This window comes from Oncorhynchus mykiss, chromosome 5 (genome assembly GCF_013265735.2).
Source record: "Oncorhynchus mykiss isolate Arlee chromosome 5, USDA_OmykA_1.1, whole genome shotgun sequence".
In the NCBI taxonomy this organism is placed as follows: domain Eukaryota; kingdom Metazoa; phylum Chordata; class Actinopteri; order Salmoniformes; family Salmonidae; genus Oncorhynchus; species Oncorhynchus mykiss.
The window spans coordinates 16,690,765-16,712,156 of record NC_048569.1 but is presented as its reverse complement, the minus strand read 5'-3'; the positions used below and the strand labels follow the sequence as shown (position 1 = coordinate 16,712,156).

Genomic DNA, 21,392 nt, shown 5'->3' with positions numbered 1-21,392 from the left:
TTCCGACGGGGAAACAGGAAGTGCCCTTCCCACCACGCGCCCATGTGGTCAACATAAGAGTTCGCGTGGGTTTATCCTTGTACGTCAAATTAATCACTTCTCTATTAGGTTAAACACATGTAATGATCCGCATGGCAAATGTCTAACTAGAAACCAATACACTTTTATTTTGATTTGAAATAAAGCAAAACTAGTATACAGAAATGTAGACCGAACTGTTGTAACAAGTTTCAGCTGTTTCAAGACGAATCATCAACATACTATATGAAACACTCCGCGCTAGACCCCATTACACTGTTGTTTGCAATTTGTGACTCGTTCTAAGAACACTTTCTTTTGTGGTATTTCAAGCAAGCTGCCACATTTATTGGTATTTATCTAAAACAACACAAGCGGTTTAAAGTCCTCCCTCTTCAATCGAGTGAAAAAAAAAGGTGATCATATGATCATTAGCTGGTTACTTCCTCAAACTTTCTCAGACGTCTCTTCCCTCGTGACCAGCAGCAGTGTGACTTGCATTCTGTCCGTGCCTTCCCCCGGTCCATAGGTGTTTTCATATGTACATAGCTTCGCCTAGAGCAGAAAACTAAAACATCGCGCTATAACAGTGGAGAGGTAGCCAGCTAACCCATGGCAAGTTCGGAGGCAAGAACCAGACAAAAGAAGCGACAACGAACACCGAATGGAGGAGTGCGCGCAGCATTGTTTCTCGCGCTGTTTACCTGCACGCTCAGGTGTTCGGAATGCGAAAAACCGAGCAATATCGTCCTGATTTTAGCGGATGATCAGGATGTGTACCTCGGGGGAATGGTGAGTAGTTCTAGTTTGGCTGGGTTTGTTAAGAACTAAATCGAGTACGTTTTGTGCGTAAATCAAACGTATTAATGTATATTAAAACGGTATAATGTGTAGGCTAATATAATTGTGGTGGTCCTCTGCTATAGCCAGGCCTATAGTTGTTACGGTGGGCTGACGGTGTTTTGAATTGAAGGGAACAAGCTTGATCTGCTATTTTCATATCCTACTTTCCAAACGTACATTACGTGGCTAAAGCCCTATATGTTGAGGCAGAGGGCAATAACATTGTGCGACATACAGAAGCCCACATTGTAGCAGTGACATTCAACAAAATCAAAACCATGGTCTAATATATAGGTTATAGAAAATATATGAATAGTCCTATCATATGGTCATCATGCTACATGCTTCTTGTGTTGGGTAGTCTATTAAAAGTATGAGAAATAGGCTACCGGATGTTTCAACCTAAAACATTTTATATCAACCTGGACCAAAACAGGATGTCTAATATTTTTTCATCTTCCTAGTGTTTCGGATTAAACAAGTGTGTATTTAAGATTTCATGTTGAGATCAAATAAACCACTTCTCCATTTTGTGCTTCTCGGTTCAACAGACACCTATGAAGAAAACCAAAGCCTTGATTGGAGATGCTGGAGCCACCTTTTCAAATGCTGTGAGTACCCGAACAGCTTCACATCAACAACATGGTACTCGAACCTGAACCTGTCAGTCAGTCCAATACCTAAGCCATTACACTGAGATTTCAAATGCTGTGAGTACCCGAACAGCTTCACATCAACATGGTGCTCGAACCTGAACCTGCCAGTCAGTCCAACACCTAAGCCATTACACTGAGATTCCAATTGCTGGAGTTTCACTAAGGTTTTGAGATGTCCCTAATCTCTCCTCTTATTATTTCTCTCTCTCCAGTTTACGGCGACCCCGCTGTGTTGCCCCAGTAGGAGTAGTATCTTAACGGGGCAGTACCCCCATAACCACTCAGTGAGGAACAACTCCCTGGATGGGAACTGCTCCAGCCCTCTGTGGCAGAAAGGACCAGAGACCACGGCCTTCCCTGTCTACCTCAGCAAACAGCATTACCAGACCTTCTACGCCGGGAAGTACCTCAACCAGGTAACACACACACTAGGGCTGGGAATTGCCAGGGACCTCGCACTTTTATTTCCTTGTGGAAACAAAAGTGCTGAAACCCTATTGGCTCACTATTTAAAAAGAAAATTGAGAACAAGATATAGGATGAAAAAGTTTTGGCGCAGGTACAGCCGACTAACGATAGCTAACGCTTCCTAGCAAAAATAAGTAAATATACATTACCAGTCAAAAGGTTGGACACGCCTACTCATTCAAGGGTTTTTCTTTATTTTTACTGTTTTCTACAATATTGAAGACACCAAAACTATGAAGTAACACATGGAATCATGTAGTAACTAAAAAAGTTTTAAACAAACCAAAATATATTTGAGATTTTTCAAAGTAGCCACTCTGCATTGATGACAGCTTTGCACACTCTTGGCATTCTCTCAACCAGCTTCATGAGGAATGCTTTTCCAACAGTCTTGAAGGAGTTCCCACATGCTGAGCCCTTGTTGGTTGCTTTTCCTTCACTCTGCGGTCCAACTCATCCTAATCCATCTGAATTAGGTTGAGGTTGGGGGATTTGGGGAGGCCAGGTCATCTGATGCAGCACCATCACTCTCCTTGGTCAAATAGCCCTTAGACAGCCTGGGTGTGTGTTTTGGGTTATTGTCCTGTTGAAAAATAAATGATAGTCCCAACTAAGCGTAAACCAGATGGGATGGCATATTGCTGCAGAATGCTGTGGTGGCCATGCTGGTTAAGTGTGCCTTGAGTTCTAAATATATCACTGACAGTGTCACCAGCTTAACACCATCCCAACTCCTCTTTCATGCTTCACGGTGGGAACAACACATGCAGAGATCATCCGTTTTGCTACCCTGCGTCTCACAAAAACATGGCGGTTGGAACAAAAATGCTCAAATTTGGACTCATCAGACCAAAGGACAGATTTTCCACCGGTCTAATGTCCGTTGCTCCGCATGGCAAGGGGTACCGGAGCACCAAGTCTATTTGACAGGACAATGACCCAAAACACAGGGCATAAGACTCCCGAATAGGTAATCAAATGGCTACCCAGTCTATTTTCGTTGTGTACCGCCACTCCCCCCGCCAACCCCTCTTTTACGCTGCTGCTACTCTGTTTATTATCTATCCATAGTCACTTTAACTATACATTCATGTACATATTACCTCAACTAGCCCGACTAACCGGTGCCCCTGCACATTGACTCTGTACTGGTACCACCTGTATACAGCCTCGCTACTTTTATTTTCACTGTCATTTTACTGTTTTCTTTTTGTATTTCTTTACTTATCTATTGTTTACCGAATACCTTTTATTTTTTAGGGCTTGTAAGTAAGCATTTCACTGTTGGTTAGGGCTTGTAAGTAAGCATTTCACTGTAGGTTAGGGCTTGTAAGTAAGCATTTCACTGTTGGTTAGGGCTTGTAAGTAAGCATTTCACTGTTGGTTAGGGCTTGTAAGTAAGCATTTCACTGTTGGTTAGGGCTTGTAAGTAAGCATTTCACTGTTGGTTAGGGCTTGTAAGTAAGCATTTCACTGTTGGTTAGGGCTTGTAAGTAAGCATTTCACTGTTGGTTAGGGCTTGTAAGTAAGCATTTCACTGTTGGTTAGGGCTTGTAAGTAAGCATTTCACTGTTGGTTAGGGCTTGTAAGTAAGCATTTCACTGTTGGTTAGGGCTTGTAAGTAAGCATTTCACTGTTGGTTAGGGCTTGTAAGTAAGCATTTCACTGTTGGTTAGGGCTTGTAAGTAAGCATTTCACTGTTGGTTAGGGCTTGTAAGTAAGCATTTCACTGTTGGTTAGGGCTTGTAAGTAAGCATTTCACTGTTGGTTAGGGCTTGTAAGTAAGCATTTCACTGTTGGTTAGGGCTTGTAAGTAAGCATTTCACTGTTGGTTAGGGCTTGTAAGTAAGCATTTCACTGTTGGTTAGGGCTTGTAAGTAAGCATTTCACTGTTGGTTAGGGCTTGTAAGTAAGCATTTCACTGTTGGTTAGGGCTTGTAAGTAAGCATTTCACTGTTGGTTAGGGCTTGTAAGTAAGCATTTCACTGTAGGTTAGGGCTTGTAAGTAAGCATTTCACTGTCGTATTTGGCGCATGTGACAACTTTGATTTGCTCGTGTTTCTTGGCCCAAGCAAGTCTCTTCTTATTGGTGTCCTTTAGTCGTAGTTTCTTTGCAGCAATTCGACCATGAACGCCTGATTCACGCAGTCTCCTCTGAACAGTTGATATTGAATTGTGTCTGTTACTTGAACTCTGTGAAGCATTTATTTGAGCTGCATTCTGAGGCTGGTAACTCTAATGAACTTATCCTCTGCAGCAGAGGTAAATCTGGATCTTCCTTTCCTGTGGCGGTCCTCATGAGAGACAGTTTCATCATAGCGCCTGATGGTTTTTACGACTTGAAGAAACATAAACATTTCTTACAATTTTCCGACTTGACTGACCTTCATGTCTTAAAGTAATGATGGACTGTCATTTCTCTTTTCTTATTTGAGCTGTTCTTGTCATTATATAGACTTGGTCTTTTACCAAATAGGGCTATCTTCTGCATACCACCCCTACCTTGTCACAACACAACTGATTGTCTCAAGCGCATTAAGAAGAAAATAAATACCACAAATTAACATTAAACAAGGCACACCTGTTAATTGAAATGCATTCCAGGTGACTACCTCATTAAGCTGGTTGAGAGAATGCTAGTAGTGTGCAAAGCTGTCAAGGCAAAGAGTGGCTACTTTGAAGAATCTCAAATATATTTAGATTTATTTAACACTTTTGGTTACTATATGATTCCTTATGTGTTATTTCATAGTTTTGATGTCTTGACTATTAAATATGAATGAGTAGGTGTGTTCAAACTTTTGACTGGTACTATATATAAGAGTTTGAGTTTCAGGTGTGCGTGTTAATAGTAGCAAAACAGAATTAGTCTTGGGGAGATGTCTTGTGATGGGGGAGAAAAAAGGGGGGGGGAAATCAATAGTTACATATCGCAATATTATATCGATATAATATTGCGATATGTAACTATTGATTTTCTCCCCTCATCACACACACTACATGCATGTCATCATGTGATGCTTCCCTAGCTGTTAATTGATGTGGTCATATAATCTGTGCATGGCTGCTTCTTCCTCTTTTCTGCTGGACATACTGACGTGTCATGTCATTTTAACCCGGTTGTTCAGCAGGCTCAACCTGAGTTAGTCTAACTTCTGCCAAGATCATCAGATCTATGAATCACCTCAACTTCCAAACAGTATTAACAGTTCTTTATTATAGAAAACGTAGTAAATATGTGCAAATTCTTGTGGTGAAATCAGTCTCTCTTTTTGGCTTCATGCATTTCCTTCCCCAGATCCACCTGTAATGTCATCTAGTTAGACTGTCAGTTGTTCCCACATCTGTCTATTGTGTGTCTAGTCTTTTTGTATTTCACATCAGAGTTGGGGTCCATTCCATTCAGTTAGGAACATTTGAACTTGGAATTTGTATTACTTTCTGTATTTACTGGAATTGAAATGGAATTAACCACAACCCTGCTTCACATGTCTGTCTGTAGCACTATATCACGTGTTTCTCTCTCTCTCCTCAGTACGGGAAGAAGGAAACAGGGAATGTTGGCTATGTTCCCCCAGGCTGGGACCAATGGCATGCACTGGTAAGTCCTGTACAGACACATGATATATTGGTGTATGATGATGATGTCACAGCTGTGTTGATACTTTTGTGTGTTTGTCGTTGCAGATGGGGAACTCTCAGTACTACAACTACACTCTGTCAGTCAACGGTAAAGAGGAGCAGCACGGAGACAATTATGAAAAAGACTACCTCACAGACCTCATAGTAAGTCCTCAACCCATACAACTGTGTGGTTGGGTGTGTATAACCCCTGTGAGACGTGATGCGGTATAACCCCCGTGAGACGTGATGCGGTATAACCCCCGTGAGACGTGATGCGGTATAACCCCCGTGAGACGTGATGCGGTATAACCCCCGTGAGACGTGATGCGGTATAACCCCCGTGAGACGTGATGCGGTATAACCCCCGTGAGACGTGATGCGGTATGAGCCCCCGTGAGACGTGATGCGGTATGAGCCCCCGTGAGACGTGATGCGGTATGAGCCCCCGTGAGACGTGATGCGGTAGAGCCCCCGTGAGACGGTAGAGCCCCCGTGAGACGTGAGGCGGTAGAGCCCCCGTGAGACGTGAGGCGGTAGAGCCCCCGTGAGACGTGAGGCGGTAGAGCCCCCGTGAGACGTGAGGCGGTAGAGCCCCCGTGAGGCGGTAGAGCCCCCGTGAGACGTGAGGCGGTAGAGCCCCCGTGAGACGTGAGGCGGTAGAGCCCCCGTGAGACGTGAGGCGGTAGAGCCCCCGTGAGACGTGAGGCGGTAGAGCCCCCGTGGGGCGGTAAGAGCCCCCCGTGGGGCGGTAAGAGCCCCCGTGGGGCGGTAAGAGCCCCCGTGGGGCGGTAAGAGCCCCCGTGGGGCGGTAAGAGCCCCCGTGGGGTGTGAGGCGGTAGTGCCCCCGTGAGACGTGACGCGGTAACTGATCCCTCTTAGATGCTGGGGTTCTATCCAGGGTCATTCTTCGGTGTGTTTGATCAGCTGCAGACCCTTTTTGATGACAGATACAGAGATCACTTCCCTGAGAGGAATGTAGATTCTCAGAGAGGAGCTGTGCTTATATCTGGACACTTTACACATTACACAGAGAATAGCAAAAACCTGTCCTTCTACAAACACGTACATATGTTTTACTATCTTTGTGGGGACCACAAATTCGTTTCCATTCAAAATCTATTTTCCCTAACCTTAACCCTTAAACCATCCGCATGCTCCCCACCCGAAACAGTTTGTGCTAATTTGGGGACCATATTCGATCATTTTTTATCTGTAAAAGCAGGGTGTCTGCGGAAAGCTGAGTATCTTGACTATTGACCTGTGCCTTAAAATCTTTGGTTTGACTTACTACCATATGTGGGTATACAAATGTATAAGGGCAGGCTGAGCCAATGACCTCATTTCAAGATAGCTGCTACCTACATTCCGGTTAGCGTTGTAAAGCACAAATAGAATAAACACAGAATATGTTGATTCATACTGAAAGCGGGGACTCCACAGATTATGAGGATATCTTATTTGTCTGCCTGTGACCTACCGTTCGTTATTGATCACCAGCCCAGAGAGTCACAATGTTTCTTTTACACAACGTTTTCACCAAACAGCAAATATCTTACAAGGTAAGCTTTGATTTGGTCTGTGTTTGAGCTAAAGCTACATGGGGGGGTATCAAATGAATCCTTAGGTTGATAGGAACACATCTAGCCTATTGCCATGTTATCTAATTATGTATGACTTCATGGCAACATCGACTGTCCACCGAGTGACTCTTTGCGCCTCAAAAATATGACGTTGCCTGCTTACGCGCTATTATTCAGGGGATTGGCTACTATGGCACCTTGACAGTCTTGTAGCCAATGAGATAAGCTTTCCAGGGATATGCAATTGACCTGGGTGGGACAAAGCCTAGAACCATTTATGCTTAATGCAAACTATTCCTACCTGACTCAGAGATGCACCTTGTAAACAGATTTCATCACTTTAGCATGAAAGATGGCTTCTCAAGGGGTAAAAACTAAGAATATCTAACAGGAAGCTAAAAACAAGGCAGATATTAATATGTATTCCGACATAGAAGCTTTGAATAAAATACTGGTTGGACTCGGATCAGGGTAACAATTTGGACAACAAGGATTTCGACTCGGCCGACGAAGATTGCTTTCTAGAAGGATTGGATCCACTGTTAGATCTGTAAGTAAATCATTTTCATGACTTTATATAGCTAAATAAATATATATATTTCGTTTTTTATGTTGTCTGCTTTTTGTGCTTTGGATTAGGGTACATAGGCCTATAACAAATCATTCCAATGTTATATAATTCCAAAGTAGTTATTGTCTGTTTCATATTAGTTCACTGTTTCCTGTTTCATTCTTGTAACTTTAGAGAGGCCATTAAACTCTCATGGCCATTGTTTATTTGTGGTTCTCACCTCTGCCTTTGTCTCCAAAGTGTGTGTGTGTGTGTGTGTGCTTCACACCTTCTATGTGAGTCACTGTACAGATAGTTTAGGCTTGGTGTTTTTACTTTACAGTAATGTTGTTCTGTAAATGGTCAACTAATTCTGTGTGTCTTACCATAATATATCTCTTTATTTTACTCACCGCAGAGGATTTGGATGATGACGTTTGGGAGCCACCCCTCCCCAGTAAGCGCCCCCACCGGTCAAGGTCTTCACCATGTCTGGTGGTTCTACATCCACTTTTTAATAGACCTCTTGAAAAAGAAAATAGGGGCTTGTGGCATCATTCATACTAACAGAATCGGTTTCCCCAAGACCAAGGTAAACAACATGACAAAGACAGTGGAGAGGGGGACCATACGTTGGATCAGGACTAACACGCTGCTTTTTGTGAAATGGAAGGACACTAGGGCAGTAACCATGCTCACCACACAGCATAAGGCCTTTAATAACGACCATGTCTCAAGGGTGAAAAAGGAAGAATGTCCCCGTTTCTGTGAAGGAGTACAATGACAGCATGCTAGCATGGGGTGTGCCGACCTATCTGATGCTCCTCCACAAGACCAGGAAGTGGTATAAGACTTTTTGTTAACTTTGTGGACATTGCTACAGTAAATGCTTTCATTCTCCACAAGCAAAAGGTCAAACCCCTCTCTCCCGGTTGGCTTTCCAAGAGCAGCTGGTGTTGGAAATGGCTAAATTGGGGGCCCAAAGCAACCTCACAATCGTCACAAGACCCCCCACTCAAGGTGAGTGCCACTATCAAACATGCATGCCAAAAGACAAAAGGAAGAACTGCAAGTATTGCACAAAACACGGGGGATGGGGGGGTTTGAAGCAGTCCCTCTATCGCAACATACACAAGCTACGGTGAATATAACATCTAATCATCTACACCTGGGATGTAAAACCAACACGAATGTCATTTGTAAATAGTTTAGGATATTTATATTTTTGCACTTTTTTTTTTTTATGAAGGACACGTGTAACCAAGTTTGTGTTTGATAAGACATTTTTATATATTTATGTACAGTAGCAGTCAAAAGTTTGCACACCTACTCATTCAAGGGTTTTTCTCTATTTTGACTATTTTCTACATTGTAGAATAATAGTGGAGACATCAAAACTATGAAATAACACCGAATCATGTAGTGACAAAAAGTGTTTCACAAATCAAAATGTATTTTCCATTTGAGATTATGCAAAGTAGCCACCCTTTGCCTTGATAGCATTGCACACGCTTGGCATTCTCTCAACCAGCTTCACCTGGAATGCTTTTTCAACAGTCTTGAAGGAGGTCCCACATATGCTGAGCACTTGTTGACTGCTTGTCCGTCACTCTGCAGTCTCTCAATCCCATTTTTTTCTGATATTTTTCACTTGTTGTGGAAGCCATCTGATGTGTTTCCAGCTCTGGGCATCAATAATTCACACTGATGGCTTTCAAAATAAAAATGGTTATTTTGTGCGTGCTTGATCTTGTGTATTCTGAACTATGTAAGGGTGTATATGACACAGGAGGTTGGTGGCACCTTAATTGGGGAGGATGGGATTGTGGTAATGGCGGAAGCGGAATTAGCGGAATGGTAAATATATCAAACACATGGTTTCCATGTGTTTTAATGCGCTCTGTTCTAGCCATTATTATGAGCCGTCCTCCCCTCAGCAGCCTCCACTGGTATGCAAGCACACTCGTTCGGTTTGCCTACCCGAACTCGTCAGGAAGCCTAGCGGTTACGAGCATTGGGCCACTGACCGAAAGGTAGCTGGTTTGAATCCCAGAGCCGGCAAAGTGGAGCACGGTAAGGCAATTAACCCCCAACAAACTGTTCCCTCTCTGATTCCCAGGGGTTGGGTTAAATGCTGAAGACACATTTCAGTTGAATGCTTTCAGTTGTGCAACTGACTAGGTTACCACTAATGAGCGACAGACGGTAGCCACAGCCTGTTAGGAAAGAAAAACTTTGGCCATAGTGTGAAAATGAACCTTTTTAGCTTTATACAGTTAAATACTTTAAAAACATTGAATCATCACAACCACTTACATGTATCTTACCTTACGCTACCTTACCCGTCACCTTACCAGAACCTTACCTTACCTGTACGTTACATGTATCTTGCGCTACCTTACCTGTATGTTACATGTATCTTACGTTACCTTACCTGTACGTTACATGTATCTTACGCTACCTTACCTGTATGTTACATGTATCTTACGCTACCTTACCTGTATGTTACATGTATCTTACGCTACCTTAACTGTACGTTACATGTATCTTACGTTACCTTACCTGTACCTTTCCGTACCTGTACCTTACCTGTATCTTTCTGTACTATACCTGTACCTTACCTGTATCTTTCCGTACCTTACCTGTATCTTTCCGTACCTTACCTGTATCTTTCCGCACCTTACCTGTATCGTGCCCAACCGTACCTTCTTTTTTTATGTGTATTTTATTACGGATCCCCATTAGGCAATTACATACAAAATAAAACTACATCACACAACACGTTATTACACAGTACAATACCACAACATATCTACAGTACCAAATCCATAATACAGCAATATTACAATGTACGAGTGTGTCTTCACAGTCTGCACTGTTCCATAAGGTGTAGTTTAAAAAAAATCTGATTTTATTGCTTGCATTTTTTTATTCATGAGTTACTTGATGTGAAATAGAGTTCTTTGCTGCTCTGTTCTGGCCAACTGTAATTTGCCTATGTCCCTCTTAGTGGCACTTGATCATGTGACTGGGCAGTAGTCCAGGTGCAACAACTAGGGCCTGTAGGACTTTGGTTGATAGTGATGTCAAGAAAGCAGAGAAGCACTTTATTATGGACAGACTTCTCCCCATTTTAGCTACCGTTGCATCAATATGTTTTGACCATGACAGTTTTACAATCCAGGGTTGCACCAAGCCGTTTAGTCTCCTTCAACTTGCTGAATTTCCACATTATTCATTACAAGACTTGGTTGAGGTTTAGTGAATGATTTGTCCCAAATACAATGCTTTTAGTTTTTTCATTTTATATTTCGGACCATCTTATTGAACAGTTAATGAAATGGCTACACATACTATTTACATTGACCCCCTTTATTATATATCTGTTTTATTTGGGAAAATGCGAGGTATTGATGGCAATGTTTGTTTGTTGTTGGTGGGGATTTTCTCTTGCATTCTTCTCGTGCGTGCCTTTACTTCTCACAAGGGAACAACCACACTCATTGTGGCTTTGAATGTTGCCATGTTTCTCGTGGGCATTGATTTGCACCAAGTTTGCGTGGATATAAAGGATGTGCCCTGGGGAATGCCTGACTCTACCTAGATTATGTTGGAGAGGCTTCCATTAAAGAACACCCTCTGTTCTGTTAGATGGGTAACACGATATAGCAGCAGATGTAAAGCCATAATACACATTTTTTCAGCATCAGATTATGATCAATGTCAAAAGCTTCACTGAAATCAAACTAAACAGCTCGCACAATCCACTTATCAATTTCCTTCAGCCAATCATCAGTCATTTGTGTAAGTGCCATACATGTTAAGTGCTCTTCCCTATAAGCGTGCTGAAAATATTGTTAATTTGTTTGTGAAATAGCATTGAATCTGGTCTAACACCATTTTTCCCAAAAGTTTAGTAAGGGTTGGTAACGTGCTGATTGGTCAGCTGTTTGAGCCAGTAAAGGGTGCTTTGCTATTCTTGGGTAGTGCAATGACTTGCTTCCTTCCAGGTCTGTAGGCGTAGATGAAAGATTTGGTAATATAGTCCGTTATCATCCTCAGTAATTTTCCATTGAAGTTTTCAGACCCAGATGGCTTTCCATTGTTGTTTTTCACCTCTTCCATACTCACTTTATGGAATTTAAAATTACAATTATTGTCTTTCATAATTTGGTCAGTTATGCATGTAGGTCAGAATTTTGTTGTTGACATGTCATGCCTAAGTTTACTAATCTTGCCAATGAAAAGGTAGCTAGATCTGCAAGACCTGGAGCAGCCAATGAAAAGGTAGCTTTCTGGAGCAGTTACCTCACCCGTACCAAAATATGCAAAAGGGGAGTTTCTTTATTTTGCATATTGTGTGTTGTTAATGAGTGATTATTCTCCGGCAGTAGCCTTCTTACCTATGTGTGTCTGCATGTATATCCCACCCCTGGTCATGTGACTTGGTCAACTTTCTGCTTGGCTTACACTGTGAAAGGGTGAAACGGTCTCTTAACCCATGGTGAATCAGCTCCACAGGTACTTTACTTTTAAAGCTTCAGTTTAACTGTGTTTATGTAAGAAGTGCCTGTTACTTACAGATGTCAATGAACGGATCTTGAACTTGTCTGTAAGAGTTTGGTAGCTGACAATGTCACAATTTGATGCACACACTTAAATGGGGCCGTGAGTTGTGATTCTAGGTGGCCAGATAGCTACCAACAATGACAAACTGCGATGTGGGGAATCATAGTTTCATCTTGTTCTTAATACCATGTCCTGTTTGGTAATATGCTAATATGGCAAAAAATTCTAGCTGGCTAGCTAACCAACAACTGTAACAATGTGTTTGAGACAAAAGTGCTCATTGTGCAAATGTATTTATGTTTTCAATAACCATTGGAGACTAAATATAGTTTACATGTCAACAACCCAGTCTGTTTAATTTGAAGGAATATTAGGCCAACTTCATGATTAACAAATGTATTCTGTATTTAAAAGCTTAAAAACATGCATGTACAAATGGTGCGACATCTACAATTAGTTTTCTAAAATGTAACACCTTTTGTGATCATAAACCCAGAGCCGTATGCTGTATGACGGAAACACTGAGCCTCAGAGGAAAAATTAAACAATTTGTGTAGAGCTTTGCAATTGGTTGGTTCTGATCATATCCAAGTAGGAATCTCATCTCCCCCCAACTCTACCACCCCTCCTAAGCGACAACAACACTTCTACTTCCAGCCTATATATATACATACTATATGCAGGTTACAGACACACGTCTATTTTACAATACTTATCTTTTGTGTGTTTTTAGTCCCATCCTTCAGCTACCCTCGACAACTCGACAATCTCTGAAGACCATCCAGTTTTGATTTCTATTTGCCATATTTTTTAACTTTGCTGTGATGCCCCATAGTTGCGCACACATCGGTTTTGTTGCTAAACAACCAACCCGTCTGCTGTTTTAGATGCATATTTTATACAGTGCATTTGGAAAGTATTCAGACCACTTGACTTTTTCCACATTTTGTTACGTCACAGCCTTATTCAAACATGTATTTAAATTAAAAAAGACTTGAAATTGAGCTCAGGTACATCCTGTTTCCATTGATCATTCTTGAGATGTTTCTACAACTTGATTGGAGTCCACCTCTGGTAAATTAAATTGATTGGACATGATGTCTATATAAGGTCCCACAGTTGACAGTGCATGTCAGAGCAAAAACCAAGCCACGAGGTCAAAGGAATTGTCCGTAGAGCTCCGCGACAGGATTGTGTTGAGCCACAGATCTGAGTAAGGGTACCAAAATATTTCTGCAGCATTTAAGGACTCCAAGAACAACACAGTGGTCTCCATAATTCTTAAATGGAAGATGTTTGGAACTGGCAAGGCTCTTCCTTGAGCTGGCCAATTGTGGGAGGAGGGCCTTGGTCAGGGAGGTGACCAAGAGCCTGACGCGAACTCTGACAGAGCTCTAGCGTTCCTCTGTGGAGATGGGAGAACCTTCCAGAAGGACACTGATCTCTACAGCACTCCACCAATCAGGCCTTTATGGTAGTGGCCAGACGGAAGCCACTCCTCAGTAAAAGGCACATGACAGCCCGCTTGAAGTTTGACGAAAGGCACCTAAAGGACACTCGGGCCATGAGAAATAAGAGTCTCTGGTCTGATGAAACCAAGATTGAACTATGGCCTAAATGCCAAGTGTCTGGAGGAAACCTGGCACCCTCCCTACGGTGAAGTGGCAGAATCATCCCTATGGTGGTGGCAGCATCATGCAGTGGGGATGTTTTTCAGCATCAGGAACTACTGGGAGACTAGTCAGAATCAAGGGAAAGATGAATGGAGCAAAGCACAGAGATCCTTGATGAAAACCTGCTCCAGAGCGCTCAGGACCTCAGACTGGGGTGAAGGTTCAGCTTCCAACAGGACAACGACCCTAAGCACACAACCAAGACAATGCAGAAGTGGCTTCAGGGACAAGTCTCAATGTCCTTGAGTGGCCCAACCAGAGCTCGGACTTGAATCCAGAGAGACCTGAGAACAGCGGTTCAGCAACGCTTCCCATCCAACCTGACAGAGCTTGAGAGGATCTGCAGAACAGAATGGGAGAAAATCTCCAATTACAGGTGTGCCAATCTTGTAGTTTCATACCCAAGAAGACTCAATGCTGTAATTGCTGCCAAAGGTGCTTCAACAAAGTACTGCTTAAAGGGTCTGAATACTTAAGTAAACGGTACCGGAGTGCCAAGTCTAGGTCCAAGAGGCTTCTAAACAGCTTCTACCCCCCAAGCCATAAGACTCCTTAACATCTAGGCAAATGGCTACCCAGACTATTTGCATTGCCCCTCGCCCTCTTTACACCACTGCTACTCTTTGTTGTCGTCTATGCATAGCAACTTTAATAACTCTACCTACGTGTACATACTACCTCAACTAACCGGTGCCCCCCTGTATATAGTCTCACTATTGTTATTTTACTGCTTCTCTTTAATTACTTGTTACTTTTATCTCTTGTTCTTATTTGTATTTTTTTTTTAACTGCATTGTTTGTTAGAGGCTCGTAAGTAAGCGTTTCACTGTAAGGTCTACACTACACCTGTTGTATTCGGCACATGTGACCAATAAACATTTTATTTGATATTTCAGTTTAATTTTGAATCAATTTGCATACATTTCTAAAAAAGTTTTTCTTTGTCATTATGGGGTATTGTGTGTGTGTAGATGAGGGGAAAACACAAATCAATACATTTTATAATAAGACTGCAACGTAACAAAGGGGAGTGGGAGGAGAGAGGGAGTGGAAAGTCTAGGGGTCTGAATACTTTCTGAATGCACTGTACGGATATTTACCAGAAATGTTCATTTAGTAGCTATTTTAGTGTTCACATACATTTATGAAGCATACTGTTTTTTTTTGCCAGCACCATGCTCCAATACACTGAGCCATCTGAACCAGGACCAGAACTAAGTCTGTAATGTTTCACAGATGTGTTGTGCAACTCACCACTTGTCTTCGTTCCAACTCCTCCAGTTCATTACATGGCCGGTCTGGTTTTGTTTAGTCCGCCACCACTCCGACTGTTGTCTCTGGATGCCTGAGAGGAGTTTTGTCTCGACGTTCCGAAAATATATTCCCCCAGTCTTGTTTGGGTTCTAACTACTATAAGTTACAGTTTTTAGTTTAGTTTTTCATATAACAAAAGCTCATCTGTCTGTGTTGTGTTTGTTAGGATTTGATTAAAGCACCTGATTTGAATCTTTGCTCTCTCTTTAATGCTATCTCTTTCCACTACCTCTCTCCTTCGTCTCCAGTTGAACAGATCTCTCCATTTCCTGGATGACAGGAGTCCCCAGCGTCCGTTCTTCATCATGTTGTCCCCTCCCGCCCCTCACTCCCCCTGGACCGCCGCCCCTCAGTATGAGAAAAACTTTACAGATGTCAAAGCCCCCCGGGATGGTAGCTTTGACAAACCCGGGAAGGATAAACACTGGTTGTTGCGCCAGCCTAGCAACCCCATGCCCAGCACCTCCCTGAACTTCCTGGATAATGCCTACAGGAAAAGGTACAGCCAATCAAATCATCCTGAAACACTTTTCATAATACACCCAGCTAATCAAATCACTGTACTCCATCGCAATAAACCTCTTGTAATACCTGGATACAATTGTAGCAAAATACAAAATAGTTCTCATCTCAAGTCTCTGATTAACCTGTAATGTTTGTAATTCCCCTCCCGTACTGCAGGTGGCAGACCCTGCTGTCAGTGGATGACATGGTGGAGGCGCTGGTCAAGAAACTAGAAGGGCTGAAGGAGCTCAACAACACCTACATCTTCTACACTTCTGACAATGGCTACCACACCGGTAAGTGTGGGTGTATGTGTCTGTCTTCCTGCTTATATTTGGTTTCTGTTTGTTTCACACCTGCAGTGACCCCCTTCCTGTGGTTGATGTAACAGTTCAACTTCACAGCTCGACTTCACAACAAACAGACCCCTAGTATCAACTTCACATTTGTCAAGCTACGTTTGGGAAACGTAATGAAATCCCCAGTTTTCTGTATCAGGATATGTCACCACTCTCAACAGAAATGTTCTATAGTAATGTATTCTAGTGGCATTATTCTGTGCCTTTTTATGTTCTCTGTCTTCCAGGTCAATTCTCTTTGCCCATTGACAAGAGACAATTGTACGACTTTGATATCAGGATCCCTCTCATGGTACGTGGGCCAGGCATCAAACCCCAACAGACACTCCTGGTGAGTCCCTAGCTCCATTTATCTATCTATCTATCAATCCACTTATTATCCATCAACCACACATCCATCCATGCTCTCATTCCACTTTTCCATCCATACTTACCTATGTGTGTGTGTTCCTCCAGGCCCCGGTGTTGAACATAGACCTGGCTCCCACTTTTCTGGACATCTCAGGACTCAACCTCTCCTTTGTTAATATGGATGGACAGTCCTTCCTCTCTCAGATGGTGAGCTAAATGTCTGTCTACCTCTATCTTTTGTCTCGGAGTGTTTTGGATTGACAGTCCTTCCTCTCTAATGGTCAATTAGGTTACTTATTGTTCCCTCTGTCCATTTATCATCTTTGTCTGTCTGTGTGTCTGCAGGTTATCAATGCACCTCTCTCAATGTAATAGTCTGTCCATCTGATTCTGTCTCTTTGTAGGCCCCTGAGCTGCGTAACGGTACAGCTCGCCCCTACTTCCTGGTAGAGTACACAGGAGAGGGACACCTTGACCCTGACCCCGCTTGCCCTAAACTGGGCCCTGGTCTGTCAGTGAGTTACCCCTTTACAATATCCTTGTTACCATTTTACAATGAACTAATGTAATTGCCCTGTTCCCCTACCCTTCATAACCATTGCTCCTACCCTCCACCAGCAGTTGCCTGACTCTTTAAGTACTGTACATTATTCCTGTAGTAGAGGCAATAGTCCCACTGAAGTGCAGCTCTATGTCTTGGAGGAATGCAAAATGTCTCTCTTGTTGTTCTTTGCTCCAGCAATGTTTCCCAGACTGTGTGTGTGAGGATGCCTACAACAACACCTATGCCTGTGTTAGGACCCTGGCTGAACACAACCTGCAGTACTGCGAGTTTGCAGACACTGAGGTGTGTGGGCATGTGCATTTTATGTTTTTATGACTTACAGTAGCAGTTTTGTCTGTTAGTAGTTTTATGCAGAGCCATATATGTAAAGACTGTATATGGCTCTGTTTTATGTACTGTTTTTAAATGAACTTTGGAAGTGTACTACCTAGCTTATGTAGTACATGTTGTCTTGTTTCTATGGATTTTAATGAGTAATTGACCTCTCAATCTGTTTTCTCTCTTGCTTTTTCTCTCTCTCCTCAGTCATTTGTTGAGGTATATAACTTGACCTCTGACCCACACCAATTGGAGAACATTGTTAAGAAGGTTGACCCCACCCTCCTCCAGGCCATGAACCAACGGCTGATCAAGCTGCAGTCATGCGAGGGCGACAGCTGCCGTGCCACCAAGATATAACCAGTCACACTGCAAGCAGGGTGGGACCATAGCCTAGTGCCAACGTCCAATCCCAAATTTACCCCATAGCCCCTTATCCATATGCAACCAAATGTAGATCTGAAAGGTATTAACAATATGGCGATGAGCTTGTTTGAGAACATACAAAACGCCTCGAAAGCAGTAGGTGACGGTTGGGAGGTACATCTGTGACCACAATGTTGGACACCATCAGAGGTTTTCCCAAAGCACGGCTCATATCAATATGGCTGTCAATGTTTAGAAAATCCCAATAGAATATGAAAATAAGGTCCACATGGATATATTTGGCATGATATTCACCAGATTGCTTGTGGCGTAATGCTCCTTTTTAGATCTACACAAGTGCTTAGGAGCGAGGGCTAGAGAGGTCGATTTGGGATTGGACAAATGCTGTCTGAGTATAATTAGCATAGTGAGCACTGTTCCACCTGAACTGTGCTGATGTTTCACTCTGTGGATGGACTAACCCAAACTCTACCTACCCTCAGTCCATCCACATACTGTGATGTTATTGTGTTGGCAGGCATGTTGCACTGTATAGACAGACTCCTTGGGTGTGTTCCAGAGACACATTTTACATGCAGATGATGATGATAATTTGGTGGGTGCTTATATTTGTCCTATTTCACTCATTGTATTATACGCATGTGTGAATTGGAATTTAAGGAACCACATCAGTATGTTCTAATAAGAAAATATATGCAGAAAATGTAACTGGAACACACTGTTTATCATGATTATGTTCTTTATATCTGAGTACAGGGTCTGGCATCCAATCAACCTTTTTCTCACTAGCCAGAGCCAATCAGAAGTCAGTGTCATTACCACCGAAAGGAAGCGGTTGCAATAGCAATGTAGAGGTTTTGACCCAATTTAGCCCAAGGTTTCCCGGAGTAGGATGATGAAGTCCCTAGACACCGATCTGTTATCCCCCCCCCCCCTCAATGCTTTTCACCATCAATCCCATTTAGCCAACCTGCCTTTCCCCTTGCTTTATGGTCTTGTTCACACTGTGGGTGGCGAAGTGGCTACTTCTCGCCCAATGGAATGATTTCCCTGTTTGCCACTCGCTGTATGTATGGAGCATAAGGAAGACGAGAGCTGTGTTTTACATTTTAGTCTATGAGCACTTTTCCAGGGAAAGAGAGGTGAAAGAAGGGAAAACTGAACGAGCCTGTTCCTTCAGAATGTGAGCCCAGAGGACAAGTGGTATTTGTCCTATCTTTGCTGTTTGTGTGCCTCCCAACCTGCCTCACAATAAGCTGTACTTTCTTCCATTTAGTGTGCACTTGTTGACTTCGTGGATTTCAAAGTAAATTACTGGTATTATAAGACATTAACTCCCTTTAGTCCATGTCTATACTGATCCAATGGTATTAAATGTATGGGAAGGAGTGTACAAGTGCACACTTTAGAAGAAAGAACAGATTGGGACACAGGCAAGGTGTCTGAGAATGTGAAGTTTACTGTCTGTGTAAACAAAATGTTCTACAATGAGTGATACAGTCTGAGTATTAACCATTATAGCCATGAGACCCTTTTTTTCCAAAATAAATCAAGAGGGACATTTTCCTAGATGTAGATCAGACAAATGTTATTCGTGTGGAATCGTTTTAATTGTTTTGAAAAATCAATGTGGCCTTACAGACAGGAATATATCACTGATATTTAAGGGAATTGTTCATACTCTAACCTTTGATATGGACGAAGATGATGTAATCTGTGTGCCTTGTCTTTTTGCACTGAAGCAGCTTTTTAATGCTTTGTTCAATGTGACCGCGTCATGAGAAATCAATAAACGAAAAAGCATTCCACTGAGTTTTTCATAAGTCCATTTAACTCCAACACATGATTTACAAGTAGTGAATAGTTCTAGACTGGAATGGAATCCAATTCAAAGAGGAGATGGGAAAAACAATGGGGCCTGTTCAGGAGGGTGCAATGTGTTACAGAATGCTCTGGAAAATGTAAGGTCTGGCTGTCAATACCAGCACCTATGGAGCACATACCTACCACTAACTACGTGGGTTTGAATCTGACACAATGCCTATTTGTGACACGCTTTCCTACCTTTCTCCTTCCTTCTCCTTAAAATGTACTATGTTGGAACAGATTGTCTGCCGTGTAGGATAGACGCGTGTCACTTGTATACATTAGATTTATTTTCACCCAGTTGACGTTTCACCTGACTGAATACACAGGTGTACTGCTGTTAACCTGAAGATAACACTATCTGGTAGTCTGTCTATTCCTACTGTGAAGAGCCAACTCCAAGGCACACACTCAATAGTTGGTTTCCACACACTGTAGATAGAGATGAATAGACTCATTCAAATACCATTTATTTTTTACAACTGTACGGTGGTGAGTTTCCCCAAAATAGTCCTGTATGACAAGTCTTGAAAGTCAAATCTGTTAGCAATTCCTGTCTGAGGTACTTGTAGACAGCCTTATCCTCCAGGGTCTGTACCTCCATCTTAACAGGACACTTGTAGAAGTGAGAGCAGTGTCTCCGTGTAGCCAATCAGGAAGTAGAACTTCTGTGAAGGGAATTTCTGCAGCATCAGGGTACACCCCACCAGCATGTTGCCTCGTCGCTTTATCACAATCTCATTGGCCAGGCAGTTATTGAAAGTTCCCGAAGAGGAAACGTCGTACAAACGTCGTCTTCCACAGTACGATCTGATGCTCCTCCCTCTCCCTGTAGGTTACCTAGGAGATAAAGAACGGGATGGAGGGAGAAAGGTTAGGTCTCCTTTGACACACAATGATCAAGTTGGTCAGCATTTCTATCTGATCACTATGGTTAGTCTGTAACCTAGCCCAGCGTATTGACAGTAACTTTGCTAATAGCTATACACCGAGTTATCTTGTACAAGGTCAGATACGTGGGGGAAACTAGACAATGACTCACTAGTGTGCTGGGAGAGCCAGCCCTTGCGGTGTCCTATGTGGTGGGGGTGGAGTGCTTGCTCATAGGTTAGTGGTCGGTCTCCTTTCCCCACCCGAATACAAGCGATTCTGACAACACAAAAGGGAAAGTACCAGATGCCAAGTTGGAGGCTATCTTTTTAGCAGCCAGTGAGTGAGGCAATAGTCAATGGCTTTAACCGTCAGGTTGAATACATACCTTGCAGCATGCTGCAGTGACATGAAGTGCTCGTGTTGCAGAGTTATTGTATATCGAAGTGCCGACTCTGGCAAGCGCGTTCTGTGGGGCAAAGGTGTGAAAACAAAGACGAGAGCAACTGCCAAGTAACATTGGCTGCTATATAATTGGCTAGCCAGAAACACGCTGTTTGTCAAAGCCTCGCCCACGTATCAAAATAACTGGTCATGGTTAGAATATATCACAACACTTTTTAAAGTAGAATAATCTCAAACAGTTATTGAACTAATGTCAACATGTTTGTCACCGATATCACACTCTGACAACTCAAGGAAGCAGACATTTTGACTGATGAAAGGGTTTGTGGGAAGAGACCGACATTAGTCGTTCTCATTGTATCAAGATGTACAATTATATAAACACCAATTACATTTTGTTATTGACTATATACATTGATATGGATGCATTATATTCAACACAATGTATTGTATTAGAAAACCGTGTTTTCAC

The 21,392-nt window shown here is 42.5% G+C and overlaps 1 protein-coding gene and 1 pseudogene across 2 annotated transcripts; one reads left to right on the top strand and one right to left on the bottom strand.

The window, feature by feature from the left end:
• Positions 1–284: 284 nt before the first annotated feature.
• Positions 285–19,587, top strand: gnsb (glucosamine (N-acetyl)-6-sulfatase (Sanfilippo disease IIID), b). The gene is made up of 12 exons (XM_036976945.1): positions 285–810; positions 1,413–1,472; positions 1,730–1,933; positions 5,521–5,586; positions 5,673–5,771; positions 15,544–15,794; positions 15,977–16,095; positions 16,386–16,489; positions 16,615–16,716; positions 16,914–17,024; positions 17,249–17,356; positions 17,600–19,587. The coding sequence occupies exons 1-12, from the start codon at positions 631–633 to the stop codon at positions 17,750–17,752; spliced, it is 1,557 nt and encodes a 518-aa protein (XP_036832840.1). The 5' UTR covers positions 285–630; the 3' UTR covers positions 17,753–19,587.
• Positions 18,727–21,252, bottom strand: LOC110523336 (annotated as a pseudogene). The gene is made up of 3 exons (XR_005051667.1): positions 20,904–21,252; positions 20,688–20,794; positions 18,727–20,485 (listed from the first exon to the last, which is right to left on the bottom strand). The product of XR_005051667.1 is annotated as a 28S ribosomal protein S24, mitochondrial-like (transcript).
• Between the last annotated feature and the right edge of the window lie 140 nt (positions 21,253–21,392).

What these genes read in the sequence shown, in the direction of transcription:
- gnsb (XM_036976945.1), top strand. Translation starts at nt 631, where the DNA reads ATGGCAAGTTCGGAGGCAAGAACCAGACAAAAGAAGCGACAACGAACA. An exon ending in ACTACCTCACAGACCTCATA is followed by an intron (nt 5,772 to 15,543) that starts GTAAGTCCTCAA and finishes CTTCGTCTCCAG; the next exon opens with TTGAACAGATCTCTCCATTT. An exon ending in TGACAATGGCTACCACACCG is followed by an intron (nt 16,096 to 16,385) that starts GTAAGTGTGGGT and finishes TCTGTCTTCCAG; the next exon opens with GTCAATTCTCTTTGCCCATT.